Source organism: Aspergillus udagawae (genome assembly GCF_001078395.1).
Source record: "Aspergillus udagawae IFM 46973 DNA, scaffold_1, whole genome shotgun sequence".
NCBI classification, from domain to species: Eukaryota; Fungi; Ascomycota; class Eurotiomycetes; order Eurotiales; family Aspergillaceae; genus Aspergillus; species Aspergillus udagawae.
The window spans coordinates 962471-981531 of record NW_025091264.1 but is presented as its reverse complement, the minus strand read 5'-3'; the positions used below and the strand labels follow the sequence as shown (position 1 = coordinate 981531).

Below are 19061 nucleotides of genomic sequence, written 5' to 3'. Positions count from 1 at the left end.
CTCCGCTGGCACTTCTGCCAGTCCGTGCTACCCAAGATGAAGGACCTGGCGAGCCCATCTTCGAACACGACTTACTTGTCACTTCAAAATGAACGTCTTCATCTCTACCTTGAGTTTATTAGACTGGCGGCTAAGAAAGGTTCGTATATTCTCCTTTTCCTTTTTCATGATGGCCGTGGCTAATGGCTCTAGTTGCATTTTAACATAAACTGGCCGCCGTGGACACGAGTGTGGTGAAGTTGATCTCTGACAAGTTCATCTGCTTCCAAACGGGAGATACTTGAAGAGGCGAATACTAACCTAAACAAATGGCGTTGTCGAGGCATACTCCGGAGTGTCAGCTACTTCACGACAGCTGAGTACCGGAGCAACAACCCTGAAATATCAATAGATGTGGGTATGGTTCGTGAGAACCATATCCGACGCAGGGGTGCTATTAAAGACAAACCAACACTGGTAGCGTCTTGCAAACTTTTGGAAGACAACAGAACTATAGCCAGTGCCTTAGTAAAGATTACTTGACCAAGCTCGCAATAAACGTTGCCAAAGCAACAATGAGGCTTTGGCTAACTACAACGCCGTCTTAACAAGGCACAAGAGTCAATCACCCGAACACCATGACCTCTCACAACTGGGTCTCGTCTTCGGCACCCTCACTCAAAGGACTTCATAGGCCGTGAGCATGTCGTGCAGCTCAGTCTAGGTGGCATCCTCCATCAGACTGGTCAACCAACCGGATGACTATGTGCAGTGTTTAGAAACACTCAGATATTCAAGGTCTTGCAGGGCTTTGACAATGAGCAAAACCATTCATACAGTGACTATTTCCCACAGCTCCGAGCTCTTCACGCCAGAATGCCAACCACCAGACCTACGAACAGACACACCAGGATTTTAACCCAGGAGCTAAAGACAAGTCCGGCTTTCCTGGCCTTAGTGAAGCCATTCTCTAAAATCGAGAAGCTTGAAAGGCTCCTGAGCGAACCGTCTGAGGTGCCTTATTCCTTCTATGGCGGGAGATACGAGGAATCAAATATGATCCCAATGGAAACCATACCACTTCCTGCAAAAGCGGTAGGCAACCATAGCCGTGTCGAGATCTGGATTCTGGGCGAGTTGCCCGACACGAGAGAACCGCAGCTTGATCCGTGTCGATATGTTACACACAAAAAAAGTACTGTGAATGAACGCATGCTAGCATGAGCATATCATAGCTGTGATCTGTTCCTGCGCGAGTAGATCCAAGTTATGTTTATGTATTGCTAATGTGATATTAACTGTTTTCAATGAGGGGTTCCCTTTTCGCTGGTTCTCATTTGACGGTGTTTTCCTGTTGGATGAAACATTTCGACCAGACAGTCTATATTTGCAGTGTCAATTATCGGAGAACATACATGTGATCTTGTGCTTCAGTAATATGATCAAGTGCATCGATCTATAAATCCAGAATATGAACACCATAAGAGATATGTATAAATGAACCATAATACAACAAGTCAAAGTCAATGAAAGCAGCCCTTCGCCATCCAGTCTATCCTGAGTCGACAAACACAAGAAAATAAATCGTCACACATGGTAGCCTTGACACGTCCGTCCGACCTGTTCTGTCATCCAGGGCAGGAAACAAACCCACAGTGGCTATGATGAAACGACCCATGCCTTTACCTTGTCTCCGAACGCCTCTATACCTCATGTTCGTTGCATCGTCAAACTGGCAAACATAAAATATGATAATAACACCGGGAAAAGCAAATAGAAAGAGAGAAACGAGATGGAGAATCAGTAGGTTCGTACATGTCTAAAACCGGCATCAATCATGGAAATGAACGTGAACATAGACAGAGAAGAAAAGTTCAGGCAGGCGCCTTCGGGACTCGCTTCGTCATCCGGCGCTTAGGCAGATCCATGTGATGCGATGAACGAAGATGCTCAATCAGATGGTCTCGCCGCGGGAAGCCATTGCGATCCTTCCGCGGGCAGTGCTCCACGGGGCAATCCTGGTAGACCGGGTAGTGGACACTGGTCTGGTGCCGCTTGAGGTCAGCGGAGCGGGTGAAGGCCTTTCCGCAGTCTTCGCACGCATAGGCTTTGGGTGATCTGGAGGTTCAGAGTTAGTTAGGTGCTGGATCCAGCCAGGGGAGCGTATAAAAGACGGGGAGCTTACTTGGCGGACTCGGACGAGGAAGCGCTGGTGCTGAGCGAGTATTGTGTGAACAACGATTCTTCGAGGCTCGGAGTGAATGCAAACTGGGTCTCGTAGGACGAGGAGTAGGATGGGATGGGGACGCTGTAGGAGGCATTCAGAGCGTAGAGGTCTGAGACGCTTGTAGAGTTGTAGGGGCTTGGCGGCGAGAGCTCGTAGACCGAGTCGAAAGGATGACTGAGAGGGATTTCGAGCTCGTTTCCGCCTGAGGGGAAGACGTCTGCAAAGCTGAAGGACTGGGCAGAGTGTGGGCTTGGGGACTGCTCCATTGGGGTGGATGGAGGATAAGTCGAGTTCTGGGAGTACAACAAGTTAGTCTGAACTGTTGTAGTAGAAGAGTTCGGTTTATAGTTACCACTGTGAACCGAGGGTAGAGTCTGTCGTTCATATGAGAATACATGATAATTGAAGCGTCAAGGAGTAGACGTAGAAGAAACAAAATAAAAGGGACTGGAAGTTCTTATAATGATAATGAAGACGGCAAGAAGCAGAACGCGACAGCCATGAAATCAACTGGTCGCACGTGCATCAAGTTCTGGATTTCTCTCAATGAATAGCCTAGCCGACATCGCGGCGGGCTATATATCGAGTATTTAAGTGAGACTCTAAATGAGTTCAAACCAGTCATGGGCGACGTCACCTGAACGACGAATCAAGGTACCTGATTTGACCCAATGGATGGTGTGGGTAAGCGAAGACAAGAGGAGAGACGGCCTGAGAGTCGGTTTCCAATGATCCAATCTGACCAAGTTATTTGGCTAATCTGCTAGTTTTATCATCTCGACACTCAGCCACTATCGAGCCGTTTGAGCGGGACCGTGATTGGAGGGTCTGCTGCGGGAGAGTGAAGCGGTCGATCATCACCAGGCAAGAACCCTGCTTAGCGTTGGCGCCAGAAGACTCGGGGAACAATGGAAACTTCTTTGGCCCTTCTAGCGTCAAAACGAGGGGGGGTTCTTGGTATCCCCCCTGTGGTCGGTGGGATTGACAGTTGTGATTGGAGGCAGTGGACGGGGGTGAGTAGCCCACACCATCCGACTGCAGTTGGAAACACGATCGAGGACGATGATAGGTGTGATCATATAATGCCAACATCATCGCTCTGCCGACTAGATAGACGGTAAGCACTCATTCACTCCCCTTTCTCCACAAGAATGCGCTGTGGAGCCGCTGCTGACATTCTGTTTGGCCGTGAGGCTTTGGAGATAGACTCGGTGCTCCGGAGTTCGTAGTAGATTGCCTTGTTTACTGGGTAGGTTTGACTTGGGGATCATCTGCGATGAGGGCATTGACATTGGGTGATCTTGATTCGCTGAGAGGTTCACCGGGAAGGCACTGATATGTACTAGGTAGTCAGCTCTTAGACAAAAGTATATCAGAGCGAGCTTAGAAAAAAGGGCGACAAATGGTAAATCCCCGCAAAGACAGCCTGAGAGGAAGTACCCGGCGGACGAGCCTCCAAACGAGAGATATGGGCAAAAGTACGAATGGTCGAGTCATGTGTTCCCCGAGCCGGACCCTCAGCCAACAATCTTGTCATTTAGTCTACTCATCAATTATTACTCTCTGCTACGATGAGATCACAATCACAAGATCAATTCAATTCACTCGGCAGTCGGCACGTTCTCCGGGGAGAAACAATCTGAATCATCATTTTGGTCTACATGAGAGGTACTAAGGTATGGAGTAGACTACAGTGTATCTGGTCCAGCGAGTGGCCCAAGAACAGTTGTTCCTACTCCACAGCCCACACGCAGTAAATCAGCGATTCGACAGCCTTGTGGGCTTGCTCTCGTCCAAGTCCACTACACAAGGAATCATCATCTATCTGTCCAATGATAATCAGTCACATTGCGCCAAGAAAGCCGGTTGCAACCGATCGCTTGGCCTTGGAGTCGGGGCTTGGACTTTGAGAATGAACTTTGAAGAAGCCAAAGGCATCATCACAATCAACCGCACAGCCCCCGGCTACTTTAGCGTCTGACTTAGCCCATTGAGGACTAGGCGATTGGCAAGGCTTCCGGGCGTACATCTGATGCATTGAGCTGCTCCTTCATGATCATAATGATGCAGGTTCAAAAATCCCGCACTTCCGATTGCTATGAGTAGGATGCAAACTACGGCCGTTCTGCACGGGAGAATACGAGGGAGTCGTCGAGTGAGGCGGATACAGGCTTCCGTCAGCCAGTTGTCTTTTTTGACAACCGGGGCAAAGAGGTACTATTTTGCTCTCTACTATAGTCAGTTCTCGCTCCTCGGACGCAGGGAACGTTTATCTTGATTAGGGGAGTTTTGATAGGCAACAGCGAGTAAGCTTCAGCCATGTCCTGCCAGGGTGTCATCTGCTTGCTTCACAGCCCAGAGGAGCTATTGATTCATCTTAAGCTCTGACGGAGGGGTAAACCTTCTTCGGTGACTCTAGCCTTGGAGCTTTCTCCTCCTCGGCACCTTTAACTGTGCTGTTTCTTACTTTGACTGGATCAGCCAAACTAGGAACAGAAAGTAGCATAAGCAGAACTCCCATGTTCCGCTGTCCCATTCATTTACTCATCCACAGATGACACCATAGAAGAACTATGAGGAGGAAAAAGAAACAGACAAGGAGGGGGAAAACAGCGGCAGGAAGTAAATGAAGTAATTATCACATATTCCCGCCATCACCAGTCAAAACCCAACCAGCCTAATGCGGACAATCAAGACTACCACAAGTATCAAAGATGATGATGATGGAGATGAAGATGAACCTGTCAAAATATCCCTGTTCGCCACCTGTCCAGCAGAAAAAGGAAAGCCCGCCCCATATGCACCCAAGATACACTTCTTATAATTCATCCTCCAGATACTTGTAGATAAATTTGAAATCCGCCTTGCGCCGGTTCATCCTGCGTCTCGATTAGTTTGTTACATGGGAAAGAAAAGAAGAAGAGAAAGGCTTACCAGGTACTCTCGTAATCGAAGAACCGATATGTACCCTGTTCATAGTCCTCGGTGATGTTTTTCGGCTCCTCGTGGCGTTGGAACCATGTCTGGTACTGTTTATGGAAGCGCCAGCTCTGGTTCTTGAGCGCCTTTGCCGCCAGGTACTGCTGGTAGCTTCCCTGACGGTAGTAAAACAAGTAGAAAAGCGTATCGGTATCGATCCGTCCGGTGTCATACAGACGAGGATCATCGAATATGGCGAGTGGTTCTTGTGGGTAGTAGAGAGGGGTGTTGTAAGGATTCGAGGGTCGGTAATGACGGGGCTTCTCTGCATCGGCAGGCTCCGGGCAAGTCGCCAGTGATGCTGCGAGCAGCCGCTGAACCGATGGTGACGAGCTTGTAGCACTGTTCGCCGCGCGGCTCTTGGTGATCTCAAACGACTGAATCAAATCCTGCAGCCCTGGTGGCAGATGGTAGATCGACTCATCGCGCTGCTCATCTTCCTTGGCTGTCTCGCCGTTGGCTGTCGCAGGTTGTTCCTTGGCGGCTGCGGCGTTCACCTTATCCATCGCTGGAGTAGAAGGCATCGTATTCGAAGCACTGGCCGCTGCGGGCGTCCCTGCGGCGCTGGAGCTGAGAGCTGGAGTCTTGGACCGACCGTGTCCACCAGGCTCTTCGGTGACGGTTGCTGTCGCTTTCGATACTGGTTGGACCGAGGACACAACTGGCGATGCGGTGGATGACGCTCTCGAGACTGGAATGGCGGCGGTGTAGGCAGGGCTCATGCCAGGCGGTGGGGGCAGAGGCGCAATACCGACGCCGTTTTTGTCGCTGGCAGCTGCGGCAGCCGCTGCTGATGCGTATTTGAGAGTCTCGCCGGGGGGACGAGTTGGAGGAGGAGCGGGTTTCATGCCAGAAGTGGCGTTGGAGGGTGTTGGAGGGTGAAGTGTTGCGAGAACTGGCAAAGGTGACTTCATCTGCGCTGATGGCCGGCGGAGCCCACTAGCGTCGGCTTTCGACGATTTCGCCTTCACTTCCGGCTCGTCCTCCTGGATCGATAGTGTGTCTTGCGACGAAACGCGATCGTTGTCTCCAATTATTCCAAACTGCGCCTCGGCCTCTTCGCCCAGATTGAGATCATCATAGAGCGTCTCATCTTCTCCGCAGAAATCGACGTTGTGTCCATCATCCACGTAGTACTTGATACTCTCCTTCAGGTCCACCACCTGGCTGGTTTCGACCGCGCCGTTCTGAAGCGCTCGTAGCAGCAACTCAAGTTTGTTGACGTGCCACTTATGTCGCTCCAGTATCCGCGAAAGGTCCGATAAACGATTTGTCCTGGCGATATCCTTCTTGCCCTTCTTCATCTGCACGTGAAGGGTCTCCTCTTCGGCCTCCATCGCCTCGATTTTCAGTTGAAGTTCGTCCACGCAGCTCGATAGGAAGTCGCACGCTTCGAGTTTTTCTTTTTCTTTGGGATCGAGTCGCGACGCAGCGGAAAGGCCTTCTTTGGAGTACGCCTTGGTCTTCATCTCCTTTTCCACAGCTTTGAACTGCTCCATACACTGCAACCTCTGTTAGCTTTCTCCCATGTCCCGGAAAGGCAGTGTCAGCCGGTTTGGAATCGTTAGCCCACAGTTTCGATTGCTCTGCGCTGCTCCAGCAGCGGTCCTTTGTCTTTGACCTCATTACCTGAAGCCCATGACTTGATCTGGTCGCGGAATCGCTGCAGCTTCTTGATCTCTCGTTTCAGGTTCTCCTCCAGCTTATCTCGCTGGGTAGGATTCGATGTTGAGCGGATCTTCTCATAGATCCCTTCAAATGTCTGTATGCCTTCCGCGACCTTCTTGAAGGTCTTGTCGATCTCTTGCTGTGTTTTGCGGGACGTCATGGCTGCTGTTCACATGAACAGATCGCCGTGGGGAGAAAGGGAAATTTCGGCGTTTTAGGGAGATATGGAAAGGTGATCGGCGGGTTGGAAGCTGCGGTTCCAGTGGGAAGGAGGAGAAGGGTGTTGGGCGACAATGCGAAGTAGACGCGCTGGGAGATGATGCCAGAAAAGGCTGGGAATGTTAATGAATCTCCTGGTGCTTGTCGGAGTTGTCAAGACCTGGTGAAGGCGGTGAGTTTGGCGGGCAGCAAGCAATGTGCGGGAGGGTTATCGAAGGCGGAGGCGGCGAAACCACTGTTATCATCATCTACTTATTCTACGTGAATGTCCCTCCGCTAATTCTTTTATGGGTTGAATATTCTACTGCTCTGTGTCAAAGAAAATTTGATAAGAGCTTGTCCTAGGAACTGATGATATCCCTGTTGTGACCTTTGAACTAGGTATGTCATCTCCGTTCCCGGCTATTTCCCGATGCGTCTTTATTCTGATTCATAGCTTGTGAAGCCTCACAAAGGCCTATATTTTCGCTTTGACAATAGACTTTAACAATCGTCTAGTCTAGTTAGATCTTCCATTGAATATTCCTTTCTCGGATTCCGAGCGGATCCTCCGCGAAATACTTCGACATGAAAGGTGCGCCTAGCTCTCTCCACATAGTCCCTCTCCGCTAATTCATGAGTAGCGGTCATCCAGAGAGTGAAATCTGCGTCGGTCACGGTAGATGAGAAACTGGTCTCGTCAATCGGCCGCGGCTTGCTTGTTCTTGCTGGCGTAGGCAAGGAGGATACCGAAAAGGACGCAGACACTCTCATTCAGCGGATATTGAAGGCCAAGTTATGGCCTGCCGAAGAAGGCGGCCAAGTGAGTAGCCTATACCCCGGGAAGGGCGTACCAGAAGCTAACTATGCTTTCCCATTCAGTGGAAAAGGAACGTGCAAGACATTGAGGGGGAGGTGCTGTGTGGTGGGTTTGGCCGTCTAGAGATCTTGGAATGCGCCCTTTAACTCTGACACAGTATCACAATTTACTCTCTACGGTCAATTGAAAAAAGGCAGCAAACCCGACTTTCACGATGCAGCCGACGCGGAGACAGCACGGAAACTATACGATTACTTCTTCCGCCGGCTGCGCGAAGCGTACAAACCTGACCGGGTCCAGAACGGCGTCTTCCAGGCCATGATGGATGTCGAACTGAAGAATGATGGGCCGGTGGGTGTAGATTACCGCAGTGAGGATGCGGCGGTTAGCTCTTGCTCCTCCTCGTACCTCGTTCCAATTGAGAATGTCAAACAGTGCTGACGATGAGGGCCAACTTTAGGTCACAATCGAGATCAACACCAAACTGGCGAAGGAGAAAAAGCCCGGGGAGGGCCAGAATAAGCCGCAGGGCGAACGGAAAGACGGCGAGACGCAAACCATTGAGTTTGAACTACCAGCATCACTGCTGGAATAATGACCTAACATGCTATATGCTGAAAAGGTGTTTGGTTGCTTCGGAATGGGTGTAAATATAGATAGATTCACAAATTGCACATAATATAATGATTTGGGCTAGTTCCTTTCCAGAATGAACCTCAACGGAACCTCCACGCATCTAAAATTGGAAGAAGTGGTCTTATATTGTTAGCTACTGCCCGCAGGCTGAATGAGTGCGGAGTTGATGGAAGCTTCTTGAAGCATCGCAAAAAGGGCTGGGCCAGCCCACTTTGTCCGTTAATTCCTCAGCTTCTCCTCACTAACTCCTCTCACTTTCTGACACGACACTTTCGCTCTGCCACTGTTCATATTCCCCTAGTCATCTTTTGGCACATTCATTCATTATTGCACTACTTCTAGCTTGCAATCATGGCTGAGTCTCAGCGTACGTACTGCTCCGTCTAGTGTGGGGTTCTCGACCCCGGGATGAGGGGTTACTGATTTGGTGTGATCGCAGGTCGTCCTCGCGTCTACTTTGACATTCAGATTGGCAGCCATAAGGCCGGTCGTGTCGCAATTGAATTGGTGAGATTACCAGTCTGTTTTCGTCAATTGGGCCGCTCAGCTAATGTTTAACTGTGTAATCTCAGTTCAACGATGGTACGAAACGTGTTTCCAGTTTTCGTCACTGAGATACTAACGGTCCCCCAGTCGTTCCCAAGACCGCAGAGAACTTTCGTGCTCTTTGCACAGGAGAGAAGGGCATGGGAAAGCAAGAAAAGCCACTGAGCTACAAGGGTACGACCTTCATCCTGTCTCTTCATGTGCGATTCAGAGTCTTACGGTTGCGCGCGCTTAGGATCCATTTTCCACCGTGTGATCAAGCAGTTTATGATTCAGGGTGGTGACTTTACCAATTTCAATGGAACTGGTGGTGAATCTATTTACGGCGAGAAATTCCCCGACGAGAACTTCGAGCTCAAGCACGACAGACCTTTCCTGCTCTCGATGGCCAACTCTGGTCCCGGCACCAATGGCAGCCAGTTTTTCATCACCACTGTCCCAACCCCCCACCTGGACGGCAAGCACGTGGTCTTCGGTGAGGTGATCAGCGGAAAGAGTATTGTTCGCAAGATCGAGAACATGCCTACCCAAGCCGACAAGCCTACCACTGACGTGACCATCGTCGACTGCGGTGAGCTCACTGGCGAGGACTATGAGAATGCCACCAAGCAGGTTGCCGATGCCACCGGAGACCCCTACGAGGACTACCCCGATGATCACCAGGGCGAGGAGCTCAACGCTCAGGTTTGCTTCAAGATCGCTTCCGAGCTAAAGAACTTTGGCAACACTGCTTTCAAGAGCGGCGACCTTGTCCTTGGACTTGACAAGTACCAGAAGGGTCTGCGCTACCTGAACGAATTTCCTGATCCCGATGAGAACGATCCCAAGGACCTCGAGCCTCAGATGAAATCTCTTCGCTTCACTCTTCACTCCAACTCGTCCCTACTCGCGAACAAGCTTGGTCAATACAAGAACGCCCAGAACTGGGCTACCTCCGCCCTTGAAGTCGCGGATGCCGCCAACGCTAAGGAAGCAGATAAAGCAAAGGCCTACTACCGCCGCGCTGTCGCCTACAGTGGCCTGAAGGAGGAAGATGAGGCTCTGAAGGATCTCCAGGAGGCTTCGAAGCTGGCCCCCGGTGACGCTGGCATTCTTAACGAGATCGCCAAGGTCAAGAAGGCGATCAAGGACCGTGAAGCGAAGGAGAAGGCAGCCGCTCGGAAGTTCTTCTCATAAAGCATCGGCGTCATGGTTCATCGGTCAATGACTCATGATTTTATGTATTCCTTTCCTTTCAGTTGCGCGCAAAAGCGGCGATGCTCATTGCATTTCCTTGCGATTCCCCGTTCTCGAGCAGTCAGGAGCTGAAGGGGGTTCTGGGCCAATATTTTACCGGCTCTGAAGCATGGTGATAGGCGAATTGTGTTCGTTCTCGCGTGATACGCCCAGCAATGGTTGAACTAGCGTATGAATAAAATAATTCCAACAAGAGGTCGAGTATATGGGTCTCTGAAGCGGAGTCGCGAATTTAAACATGGTAGAATTAGATCACGATCGACTATTGGTAGCTGCGAGGCGACAAGAGTCTTAAGGCCGGAATTTAATTCTCTGACAATGCATATATGGATTTCTCCGTGACTCAATAGATACCAACGGGAACAGGATTCAGCAACTGAAGGAATACGATCACCTCATTCTCTCGATACCGAACTAATATCTCATACCTGATCTGCGAAACGCAGACAACCCGAGAAAATATCTACGAAACCGAGCGTCCAGACTCAGCAAGGAATTTCTCATAACGTCCCTTACATCTCCGTCTCCAGCTCTTGCCCCAAATCAACATCGGCCCAGCCATAAGCATGGAAAGAAGCACCCAGATGCCAAAGAATGTAAAGGTCCAGCCGTAATTCGTCGCGTCGATGAAATGCTGCACGGAGAAGGAAATGGCGAAGTTGATGCAGGATGAACAAATGGCGAGGACGATGACGAGTTCTCCAGAGATCTGAGCTTGTCAGAGGATGCTTGTCTCACTTCGGGGAATAAGGTGGGTTCTGGGAAGTTGTTGAAGGGGGAAACCTACCCGGTCGAAGCACTCCATTGCATATGCGGTCGCGATACTCGTCGCAGAGACTTGCTGTGCGATCATGCAGCAGAGCCCGACGGCGATCGAGATCCAGTGGTCACCGGCTGTGGCGCCCCAGCCGTAGGTGAAGTAGCCTATAGCGCCGAGAATGAACGGGAGGATATAGGCCCAGAGACGCATCTCGGGTTCTTTGTAGCCTTTGTTCCGACGGGCTAGGAATAGGACGATCCAGTCTGAGAAGGAGCCGATTCCCATGCTAATTCACTGTCAGATTGAGACTGTCAAGACTCTCTTGTTGGAAGAGATAGTTCATATGCTTACCCGATGAAGTTACCGACGAGAGCAGCTAGGAACAGTAGGCCTACTGACCCTGCACTCCAATTGTAGGGTGGCTCCGTCATGATCTCCGAGATGGTGTTGAAAGAGACGATACCGGCTGTACAGCCAAAAGCGAATTGAATGCCAGCCAGCACAATGTTTGGAAACGCAAAGAGGTAGAAGGGCCGCCGGAAGTACTGGTACCAAGTCGTCTGGTCATCTTCAAGGTAGTGGATCAGGGCGACTTTCTGGCGATAGGTCCGAGGGGGGATGTCGACTTCACCAGTGCCATGGCTTACAGCGATAGAAGTAGACTGTTCGAGCTTCTGATCCATTTCAGACGTGACTTGTGCGTCACCCTGTGTGGTGCAAGTCTTAGTCGTCGCAGCTGAAGGGCCTCTATTCCCGAATCGGTATCTCGGGAACATTGTATCATCGAACGTGAAGATGAATAGTAAGATCAAAATCCCCTGATGTGAGTCAGCTCCTAGATCACAGTCAAGATTAAACAGTCGAGGCTCACGCATGCAATCGCAACAATAGGCTGGCTCCACCTCCAGCCGATACCATCAGTGATGTACCCTCCCAGGATCAGGCCCAAGATAGAGCCCAGCTGCTGGAAGAAAATGTAGATGGCCACCATTCTACCGCGCTCGTGCGTAAAGAAAAGATCGAAGATCTGGGGTGGTCCGTCAGCAGAAGGATCCTAATCAAGAACGGCTCAATGCAAAACGTTAATTGAATAAGAGCTTGATATGCGGCCGTTCCAATGCCACCGATAGCAAGCATAGCGTAGTATTGGGCTGTGCCTTCGAAGTATGCACCCCAAATACCACTGCCGAGAACGAAGAGCAAACTCAGAATGTAAACAATCTTTCGTCCGAGCTTCATTGCCGTGGGGATCCAGATCACATTGAAGAATCCAAGCAAGAGGTAGTTGAGGGCAGAGCCCCCGTTCATGTTCTCCAGGGTAACTCCAGTCTCTTCGGCTATGGTTGTCCATGCTGCACCCCAATTGTTTTCGCCAAAGGAGTTAACGCACGCATAGGCAGATATAAGAAAGAGAGACCAGTATTTCTTGCTTCTAGACCAGTTCTAGCCAAGGAATCAGTACCAGGCCGAGAGTCGTCAGACAACTCAAACTTCACTCACCAGAGGATCAGCAGGGGAGGATGAAGGCTGCGGAATCAGAAGAATATCCTGCCCTGCATGGGCAGCACCCGTTAAAGTTGCGGAGGCTATACAAAGATTAGTCGGCCATCATGTCTCATTTCAAGGGACATTATTACCGTCGACCAGGTATACAGTTCCTGGGACATCTGTGTAAACATCATCCGAACGAGCCATCATGTGTCAAATTGATATCCGCAAAAGAATTGCTTCCACTACCGATCATCGCAGGGAATTGTGTTCTTTAAATACCTTCACGGCGCATAATACACTCGGGAATAGAGTTACAATAACTCTCTTTGGGCCGAGGGGTTCAGCACGTAGCTTCCCAATGACATTCTCATTGGAAGAGGTTGTGATCCCGAATACCTTCGATACCACTCCATACCCCTCACGATAACCCTGACAAGGTATGCCATTCGATAGCAGGCGACCGGAGGATATTGCCTGTAGGACAGCATTGAGCAATGAGATAAGCGCGCGGTGGGTCATGATCTTTTGACCTCAAGAGAGGGGAAGATACGATAAGTGACTGAAACGAGGAAGCTCCAAACGACAATCAGATATCAAGATCCAATGGAAGACAGTACGGCGGACCGAGGGACGAGGAGATTACCGCGATGTCATTGTCTTGTCTGTGTCAAAGCAACAGGGGTTAATATTTCGGCGAGCTCGACCAATGCCTTCATCTTAGAGGTGGTCAGGCGATAAGCCTCAGAGCAAGTATATCGACCAAGGCTTTCTATCCATCATTATGGGTCTGATTAAAGATGCGGGGACAGGACGATCTTTGATGATTTCCCCGGACTTTCTGGGTGCGTCCAAGAGATGAGGAAGGTCCAGCCGGTGCAGCTTCAAGAAATCCGAGGTGGGGAAAAACCACAAGTCCACAACATGATAAGACGGTCTCTGTCAGTAGCGTCACCTTGAGGCAAACAGCTCGGAACGATCCGACACTGGTTTGACTTGATATGGCATGATAGCGTGCCCTATTTCTATCATTGAAATACAGCTTCACTCCCAGTCGCAGATGAGTGTCTCATTGACAATCCGTCCCACCGGCGTTGCTCGTATAATAACTGCATCGAACTGATACAATGGCGCCCTTGAACTTGACCACCGAATCTTCCATTCTCATCATCGGAGCAGGCACATGGGGCTGCTCAACTGCTCTACATCTCGCTCGTCGAGGCTACAAAAATGTCACCGTTCTCGACCCTCATCCCGTTCCTTCACCCATCGCGGCAGGAAATGACATCAATAAAATTATGGAGCACAACGAGCTCAAGGGTACGACCGAAGTTTCTTCAGAATTGAAAGAGGATGTTCCGTTCTTCTAACCGTTAGATAGATGGCGCATCCGACCCCCGAAGCGCAGCCTTCTCGACATTTACGCGAGCGGCTCTAAAAGCCTGGAAAACTGATCTGGTTTTCCAGCCTTACTTTCACGAAACTGGCTCCATCGTATCGGGTCACACACCTGCTCTGATTGACCACATACGAGAGGACGAGGTTGAGCCGTCAGAAACAAACTTCATCAAGCTGGAAACAGCCGAGGACTTTCGCCGGACCATGCCGCCAGGCGTACTGACAGGCGACTTCCCTGGGTGGAAAGGCTGGTGGCACAAGTCTGGTGCCGGGTGGATTCACGCCAAAAAGGCCATGATCTCTGCTTTCAATGAGGCTAAGCACTTGGGAGTCACATTCATCACTAGCTCTCCGGAAGGGAACGTCGTATCATTAGTATACGAGGATGGCGATGTAGTTGGAGCCAGAACCGCCGATGGTCGTGTACACAGAGCCCATCACACCATTCTTTCGGCAGGTGCTGGCAGTGACGGTCTCCTAGACTTCAAGAAGCAGCTTCGGCCTACCGCGTGGACTCTCTGTCATATTCAGATGCATCCAGAGGAGGTCAAGCGATACCGGAACCTTCCTGTGCTGTTCAACATTGCCAAAGGCTTCTTTATGGAGCCTGATGAAGATAAACATGAGCTCAAGATTTGTGACGAACATCCAGGCTACTGCAACTTTCTCTCTGACCCAGACAGACCGGGCCAGGAGAAGAGTGTTCCCTTCGCAAAGCATCAGATCCCGCTGGAGGCAGAAGCCCGCGCACGAGACTTTCTCCGAGACACGATGCCGCATCTGGCTGACCGGCCACTGTCCTTCGCGCGCATTTGCTGGGACGCTGATACCCCAGACCGTGCGTTCTTGATCGATAGACATCCAGAACACCCCTCGCTGCTAGTCGCCGTTGGAGGTTCCGGCAATGGCGCCATGCAAATGCCTACAATTGGCGGCTTTATCGCTGATGCTCTAGAGAGTAAACTACAGAAAGAGGTGAAGGACGTCGTTCGATGGAGGCCGGAGACAGCTGTCGATCGAGACTGGAGAGCGACTCAGAATCGATTCGGTGGGCCTGACAGGATCATGGATTTTCAGAAAATCGGAAAGGATCAATGGACGAAGATAGGAGAAAGCAGAGTTCGGTTATAGACCTCGCGGCCTGTTCATCAAATTGAAGACTAGCTTAGACTTATAGGAGATGTCGCTACATAGATAGCATGTTTGGAGCTGGCCATCGTACTTTGGAGTTCAGGGAATTACTCTTTTGCTCAATGGGCTCGGGGAGAAAGAAGGCTCTGACGAGAATATCGTACGTAAATCTTGTTCTCTAAGCCAAAAAAAAAAGATGCAACAATGAAGGAAATATGGCAATCACACTAATGTAAAAGTTACCCAGTGTGTAGTAGAACATCAAGTCACTTGCTGGCAAAAGCACAACTTCCCATATCCATTTTGACCACCTCTGCCTCAGGCCGGATATCAAAATCGAAGATATCCATTGGTACCCCCAACGTGGTGCACGCATTAGGTATGTCCACAAGCCCCGCAATATGCCCCTGAACAGGGGCACAGCTCAATAGCAGATAGATCTGATAATCACTGTAACCATAGCGGCGAAGATACTCAATGACCCGCAGACAAGTCTGACGATACGCAACCGTCGCATCCAGATAATGCTGCTTGCCGTGCTCGTCGACGGAGAACCCTTCGAAAGTCAGATACCGGCCGGGCCCGAACTGGGGTTCAACAGGGCCAGGGTGGAAGATGGGAGACTTCATCCCCATCTTCGCCATTCCGCCTTTGATCACTGTGAACTTGAGCGTTATGACGCCCGCCATCTCGATGGCGCCGCAGAACGAGATTTCCCCGTCGCCTTGCGAGAAGTGGAGGTCACCAACGGAGAATTTGGCCCCTGGAACGTGCACGGGGAGGTAGACTTTGGAGCCGCGGGAGAGGTTCTTGATGTCGCAGTTTCCTCCGTGCTCGGGACGGCCCTAGTCAAGCCTCTTAGATTATGTCCATGGGGCTTTGGGGGTAAGGTGCATACGCACGGGGATCGTCCTTGCGCCTTCTTTGGCGATCTTGACTTTGAGGTCTTCATCCGCACTGCCAGCATGGACATTCTTCGGTTCGGGGGCCTTTGCGACATCGCGGCTCCTGGTGTTCGCAGCGATAAGTTCGCCTTCACGACGATTCCACTCGGCAAGAATCTCAGCTGAGGGAGCGCAGCCCAGAATACCTGGGTGGATGAGGCCAGCGAACCGCACGTGGGGGATGTGTCGCGAAGAACAGAAGATTCCCTCAAAATCCCAGATTGCTTTGGCACTATCGGGTAGAGAAGTCAGATATGCACAATATAAGTGGAAGACAAGCGCACGGTTCAGGATAGATCTCATCCAGAAACCCTCCACCATTATTGGGACTGAAGATTCCCGTGAAACCCCAGGGCCGGTCCTCGAACGGCTGGACGTCTTGGATCTCAACAAGCAGAACATCTCCGGGCTCGGCCGTCTCAATCTCAAATGGACCGGAGAGATAGTGGATTTGCGTTAGGTCGACGTTCTTAACATCGTCGGCAGAATCATTGTTCTGTATCTGGCCACCAGTCCAATCGAGACATTCGATCTTGACCACTTCATTGTTGGCGATCTTGCCACAGGCAGGCACTGCAAGAATGATCACATTAAGGAGAGTGCTTTGGCGATGTCATTTACAGCAGACATACCATCTGGATGCCACCGATTCTAGCGATGTGTCAGCAATGTCAACATTCGGGGCTCTCTGACAGCACATACATGTAAGCCCGGTTGCTCCCAAGCAGGCTTATTGAGATCAACTTTGAGAGCGGTACGAAGTCCTTTGACGCCCATTTTGAGCTCACTTAGCTGTTCCTATAGGCAATATACCAAGACCAAGAAAGGGTAGTATTATGGTTTGATAGCATGCGTAGCCTACCAGCTGCAGAAGATTGATAGGATCGCACAGGAACATCACAACCTTTTGAATCCTCGCGGTCAGCTTCAGGAACCGAGGAAACTGTCCTGTGAACCTATCCTTTCATTCGATATCAAGTATACCCCGCAGGCGGGGAGGATAGGATAAGATGCTACTCCAAATGCAGATACTACTCCAAATTGTACTGAGCGCATTACGAGATGTCTACGTATCAGCGATGCATCCTTATCACTGTAACTCGCTTATCAGCGGGCCTCCGCAGTGTAACAGCAAATCATATCCAACCAAAAAAGGCATCGTTCTGAAGTGAGATGATAAACATGGCACGAAATGCCTTCGCCGTGATAGATATGGTAGGTGCGGGATCCTACATCGACAGGGGATCTACCCTTCAGACTCAGGCCATTGGCTCTCGCTGTTTGCCACTTTGCTCGAGCAGTGTTCCATCGATTCCAAGCCTAGCACCTTCTGCGGCATTAAAACATTGCTGGTCTATAAGACTTGGGCTCTTCAAGGGAACTTCCGTCCCGGACTTTCGGGTGCTTTTGTCCCCCGCACTTCCCCCTCATTCTGTAAAGCCAGATTCAGCTTGTCCAGGTTATCTAAGGACAGCCGCAGGAAATCATGCTTGTTCTTCCAGGTGACTTGGCTCTCGGCGAAACCTTCACTTTCGGCGGGACTGGGTGGAGGATCTGTGATCTTTGTAATCAGATATGCGGTCGATGCTTGTGCAACGCCGTACATCAGCACTCCAATGTAGGGTGCTTTGAGGACCACGGTGAAGGCGAAAGCAAAACCGAACAGAACACCTTGGCGATCCATAAACCAGCGTCGTTTCTGTTCTGGTGTGAAATGGATCCGGCAAAAGTAGGGCTCAAGCTATACACCATGTCAGATATGAAAAGAGACTGACGCCACCGCAACTCACCAGTTCGCGCATTAGACTGCGAGATGCAAAGTACGTATGCAAGAACCTGACAATGAATCTCTTTGGGAGAACAAGACCTGTCCCGAAGATTACGGCGGCAGGAGTTGTTCCCACGCTGCTCTGGAATGTATAGAAGGAGGCTGCAGGCATGACGAATCTTCCCACAACAGGAAGAAGCGAGATCATGTAGAGTCCCAAGAGAGTCCCGAACTTGCGACCGTATCGCCGCAGAAACAGTATCATTGCCTCCGGAATCGGCTTTGAGACACCAGTAGCCCCTGTGGTTGAGTACAACGCTAGGTGCGGGTAGTACATGGCACGAAGGGTCCTCGGGTCGTCAGCCTTGTGCTTCTGAACGTAGGTTGAGTCAACCCATTTCAATGACTCCATAAAGCTAAGCAATTAGCAGAGGTGTTTTCAATATATGGGTGTAACCGCCTCACATTTCATCCAGAGTTGGCGTAACGTATCGCATTAAAGTCATGAGTAAGAATGGTACCTGAAGGACAGAGTTGTTGAGGAAGTTCAGGCCATTCAGGATGGACTCATCCCATGAGCTACGATCTAGATCGGAGAACCATGATGCAATATAAACGAGAAGCTTGACACCGATGATCTAGTCAAGGACATCTTAGCAATTGGCGACCCAGTAAACAAAGAGTCAATAACAACGCACCGGAATTTGAATAATCAGGTGGATGATCACTCCAACAGCTATTGCTAGAGCGGCCTGCCGAAAATGGTTATACTTAAAGAGCTCCGGATTTCGCAGAGCTCGAACAGCTTTCAAAGAATGTTAGCATTGAACTAAACACGCGAGAGCATGGACAAGCCCTCTTTGGTGAATTGTCCAAAATTTCTCGGAACAACTGGACCGACCAAAAAAGGGTCGACTACAAGTAACAAAACGGGCTTGGTTTCTACTTACTTCCGACGACTGTGAGCTGGAAACCGCGGATGACGGCATTAGGCTCAAAATTGGACATGATGGACGTTCAGTGAACCAGCGAGCTGGGTTATCCTCATAAGGGAAAGATAAAACACAGTAGTCTCCCTACAAATGACAATTTGGCCCTTTAAATAGAAGTAGTCCACATAGCGATGCTAGCATTCAATCTAGCAATGCTGGGACAGGCAACCAAATAGATAATGCAGGAAACATTGATAAATGCGTCATCGATTCGATGATTGGGCTGATAGACGCCAGCCGCAAGTTCATGACTAAGGCGACCTGAGGCGCGCGGACCCACCTGTTCATGTG

General features: G+C 50.3%; 8 protein-coding genes across 8 annotated transcripts; 3 read left to right on the top strand and 5 right to left on the bottom strand.

The window, feature by feature from the left end:
- Window positions 1-1853: 1853 nt before the first annotated feature.
- Window positions 1854-2603, bottom strand: Aud_000330 (C2H2-type zinc finger protein; the record flags this gene model as incomplete). Its single annotated transcript, XM_043285843.1, has 3 exons — window positions 1854-2097; window positions 2165-2499; window positions 2559-2603. 3 exons carry the CDS (start codon window positions 2601-2603, stop codon window positions 1854-1856), a joined length of 624 nt encoding a protein of 207 aa, XP_043141778.1.
- A 2421-nt stretch (window positions 2604-5024) lies between these two features.
- Window positions 5025-7013, bottom strand: Aud_000329 (CNOT2/3/5 family protein; the record flags this gene model as incomplete). Its single annotated transcript, XM_043285842.1, has 3 exons — window positions 5025-5085; window positions 5141-6687; window positions 6759-7013. The coding sequence occupies 3 exons, from the start codon at window positions 7011-7013 to the stop codon at window positions 5025-5027; spliced, it is 1863 nt and encodes a 620-aa protein (XP_043141777.1).
- A 626-nt stretch (window positions 7014-7639) lies between these two features.
- On the top strand, window positions 7640-8466 carry Aud_000328 (D-aminoacyl-tRNA deacylase; the record flags this gene model as incomplete). The annotated part of the gene is made up of 5 exons (XM_043285841.1): window positions 7640-7646; window positions 7696-7874; window positions 7934-7976; window positions 8029-8255; window positions 8332-8466. The coding sequence occupies 5 exons, from the start codon at window positions 7640-7642 to the stop codon at window positions 8464-8466; spliced, it is 591 nt and encodes a 196-aa protein (XP_043141776.1).
- Window positions 8467-8858: 392 nt separating this feature from the next.
- On the top strand, window positions 8859-10229 carry Aud_000327 (CYP40/PPID family peptidylprolyl isomerase; the record flags this gene model as incomplete). Its single annotated transcript, XM_043285840.1, has 5 exons — window positions 8859-8874; window positions 8947-9014; window positions 9080-9089; window positions 9141-9227; window positions 9289-10229. The coding sequence occupies 5 exons, from the start codon at window positions 8859-8861 to the stop codon at window positions 10227-10229; spliced, it is 1122 nt and encodes a 373-aa protein (XP_043141775.1).
- A 523-nt stretch (window positions 10230-10752) lies between these two features.
- Aud_000326 (putative MFS transporter) lies at window positions 10753-12744 on the bottom strand (the record flags this gene model as incomplete). The annotated part of the gene is made up of 7 exons (XM_043285839.1): window positions 10753-10998; window positions 11077-11335; window positions 11401-11867; window positions 11921-12041; window positions 12116-12492; window positions 12550-12635; window positions 12687-12744. The coding sequence occupies 7 exons, from the start codon at window positions 12742-12744 to the stop codon at window positions 10753-10755; spliced, it is 1614 nt and encodes a 537-aa protein (XP_043141774.1).
- Window positions 12745-13664: 920 nt separating this feature from the next.
- Aud_000325 (NAD(P)/FAD-dependent oxidoreductase) lies at window positions 13665-15066 on the top strand (the record flags this gene model as incomplete). Its single annotated transcript, XM_043285838.1, has 2 exons — window positions 13665-13857; window positions 13919-15066. The coding sequence occupies 2 exons, from the start codon at window positions 13665-13667 to the stop codon at window positions 15064-15066; spliced, it is 1341 nt and encodes a 446-aa protein (XP_043141773.1).
- Window positions 15067-15332: 266 nt separating this feature from the next.
- Window positions 15333-16787, bottom strand: Aud_000324 (acetamidase/formamidase family protein; the record flags this gene model as incomplete). Its single annotated transcript, XM_043285837.1, has 5 exons — window positions 15333-15911; window positions 15969-16242; window positions 16295-16583; window positions 16643-16661; window positions 16713-16787. 5 exons carry the CDS (start codon window positions 16785-16787, stop codon window positions 15333-15335), a joined length of 1236 nt encoding a protein of 411 aa, XP_043141772.1.
- A 595-nt stretch (window positions 16788-17382) lies between these two features.
- On the bottom strand, window positions 17383-18786 carry usgS (transmembrane protein UsgS; the record flags this gene model as incomplete). Its single annotated transcript, XM_043285836.1, has 5 exons — window positions 17383-17751; window positions 17801-18194; window positions 18244-18416; window positions 18477-18583; window positions 18729-18786. 5 exons carry the CDS (start codon window positions 18784-18786, stop codon window positions 17383-17385), a joined length of 1101 nt encoding a protein of 366 aa, XP_043141771.1.
- Window positions 18787-19061: the final 275 nt, after the last annotated feature.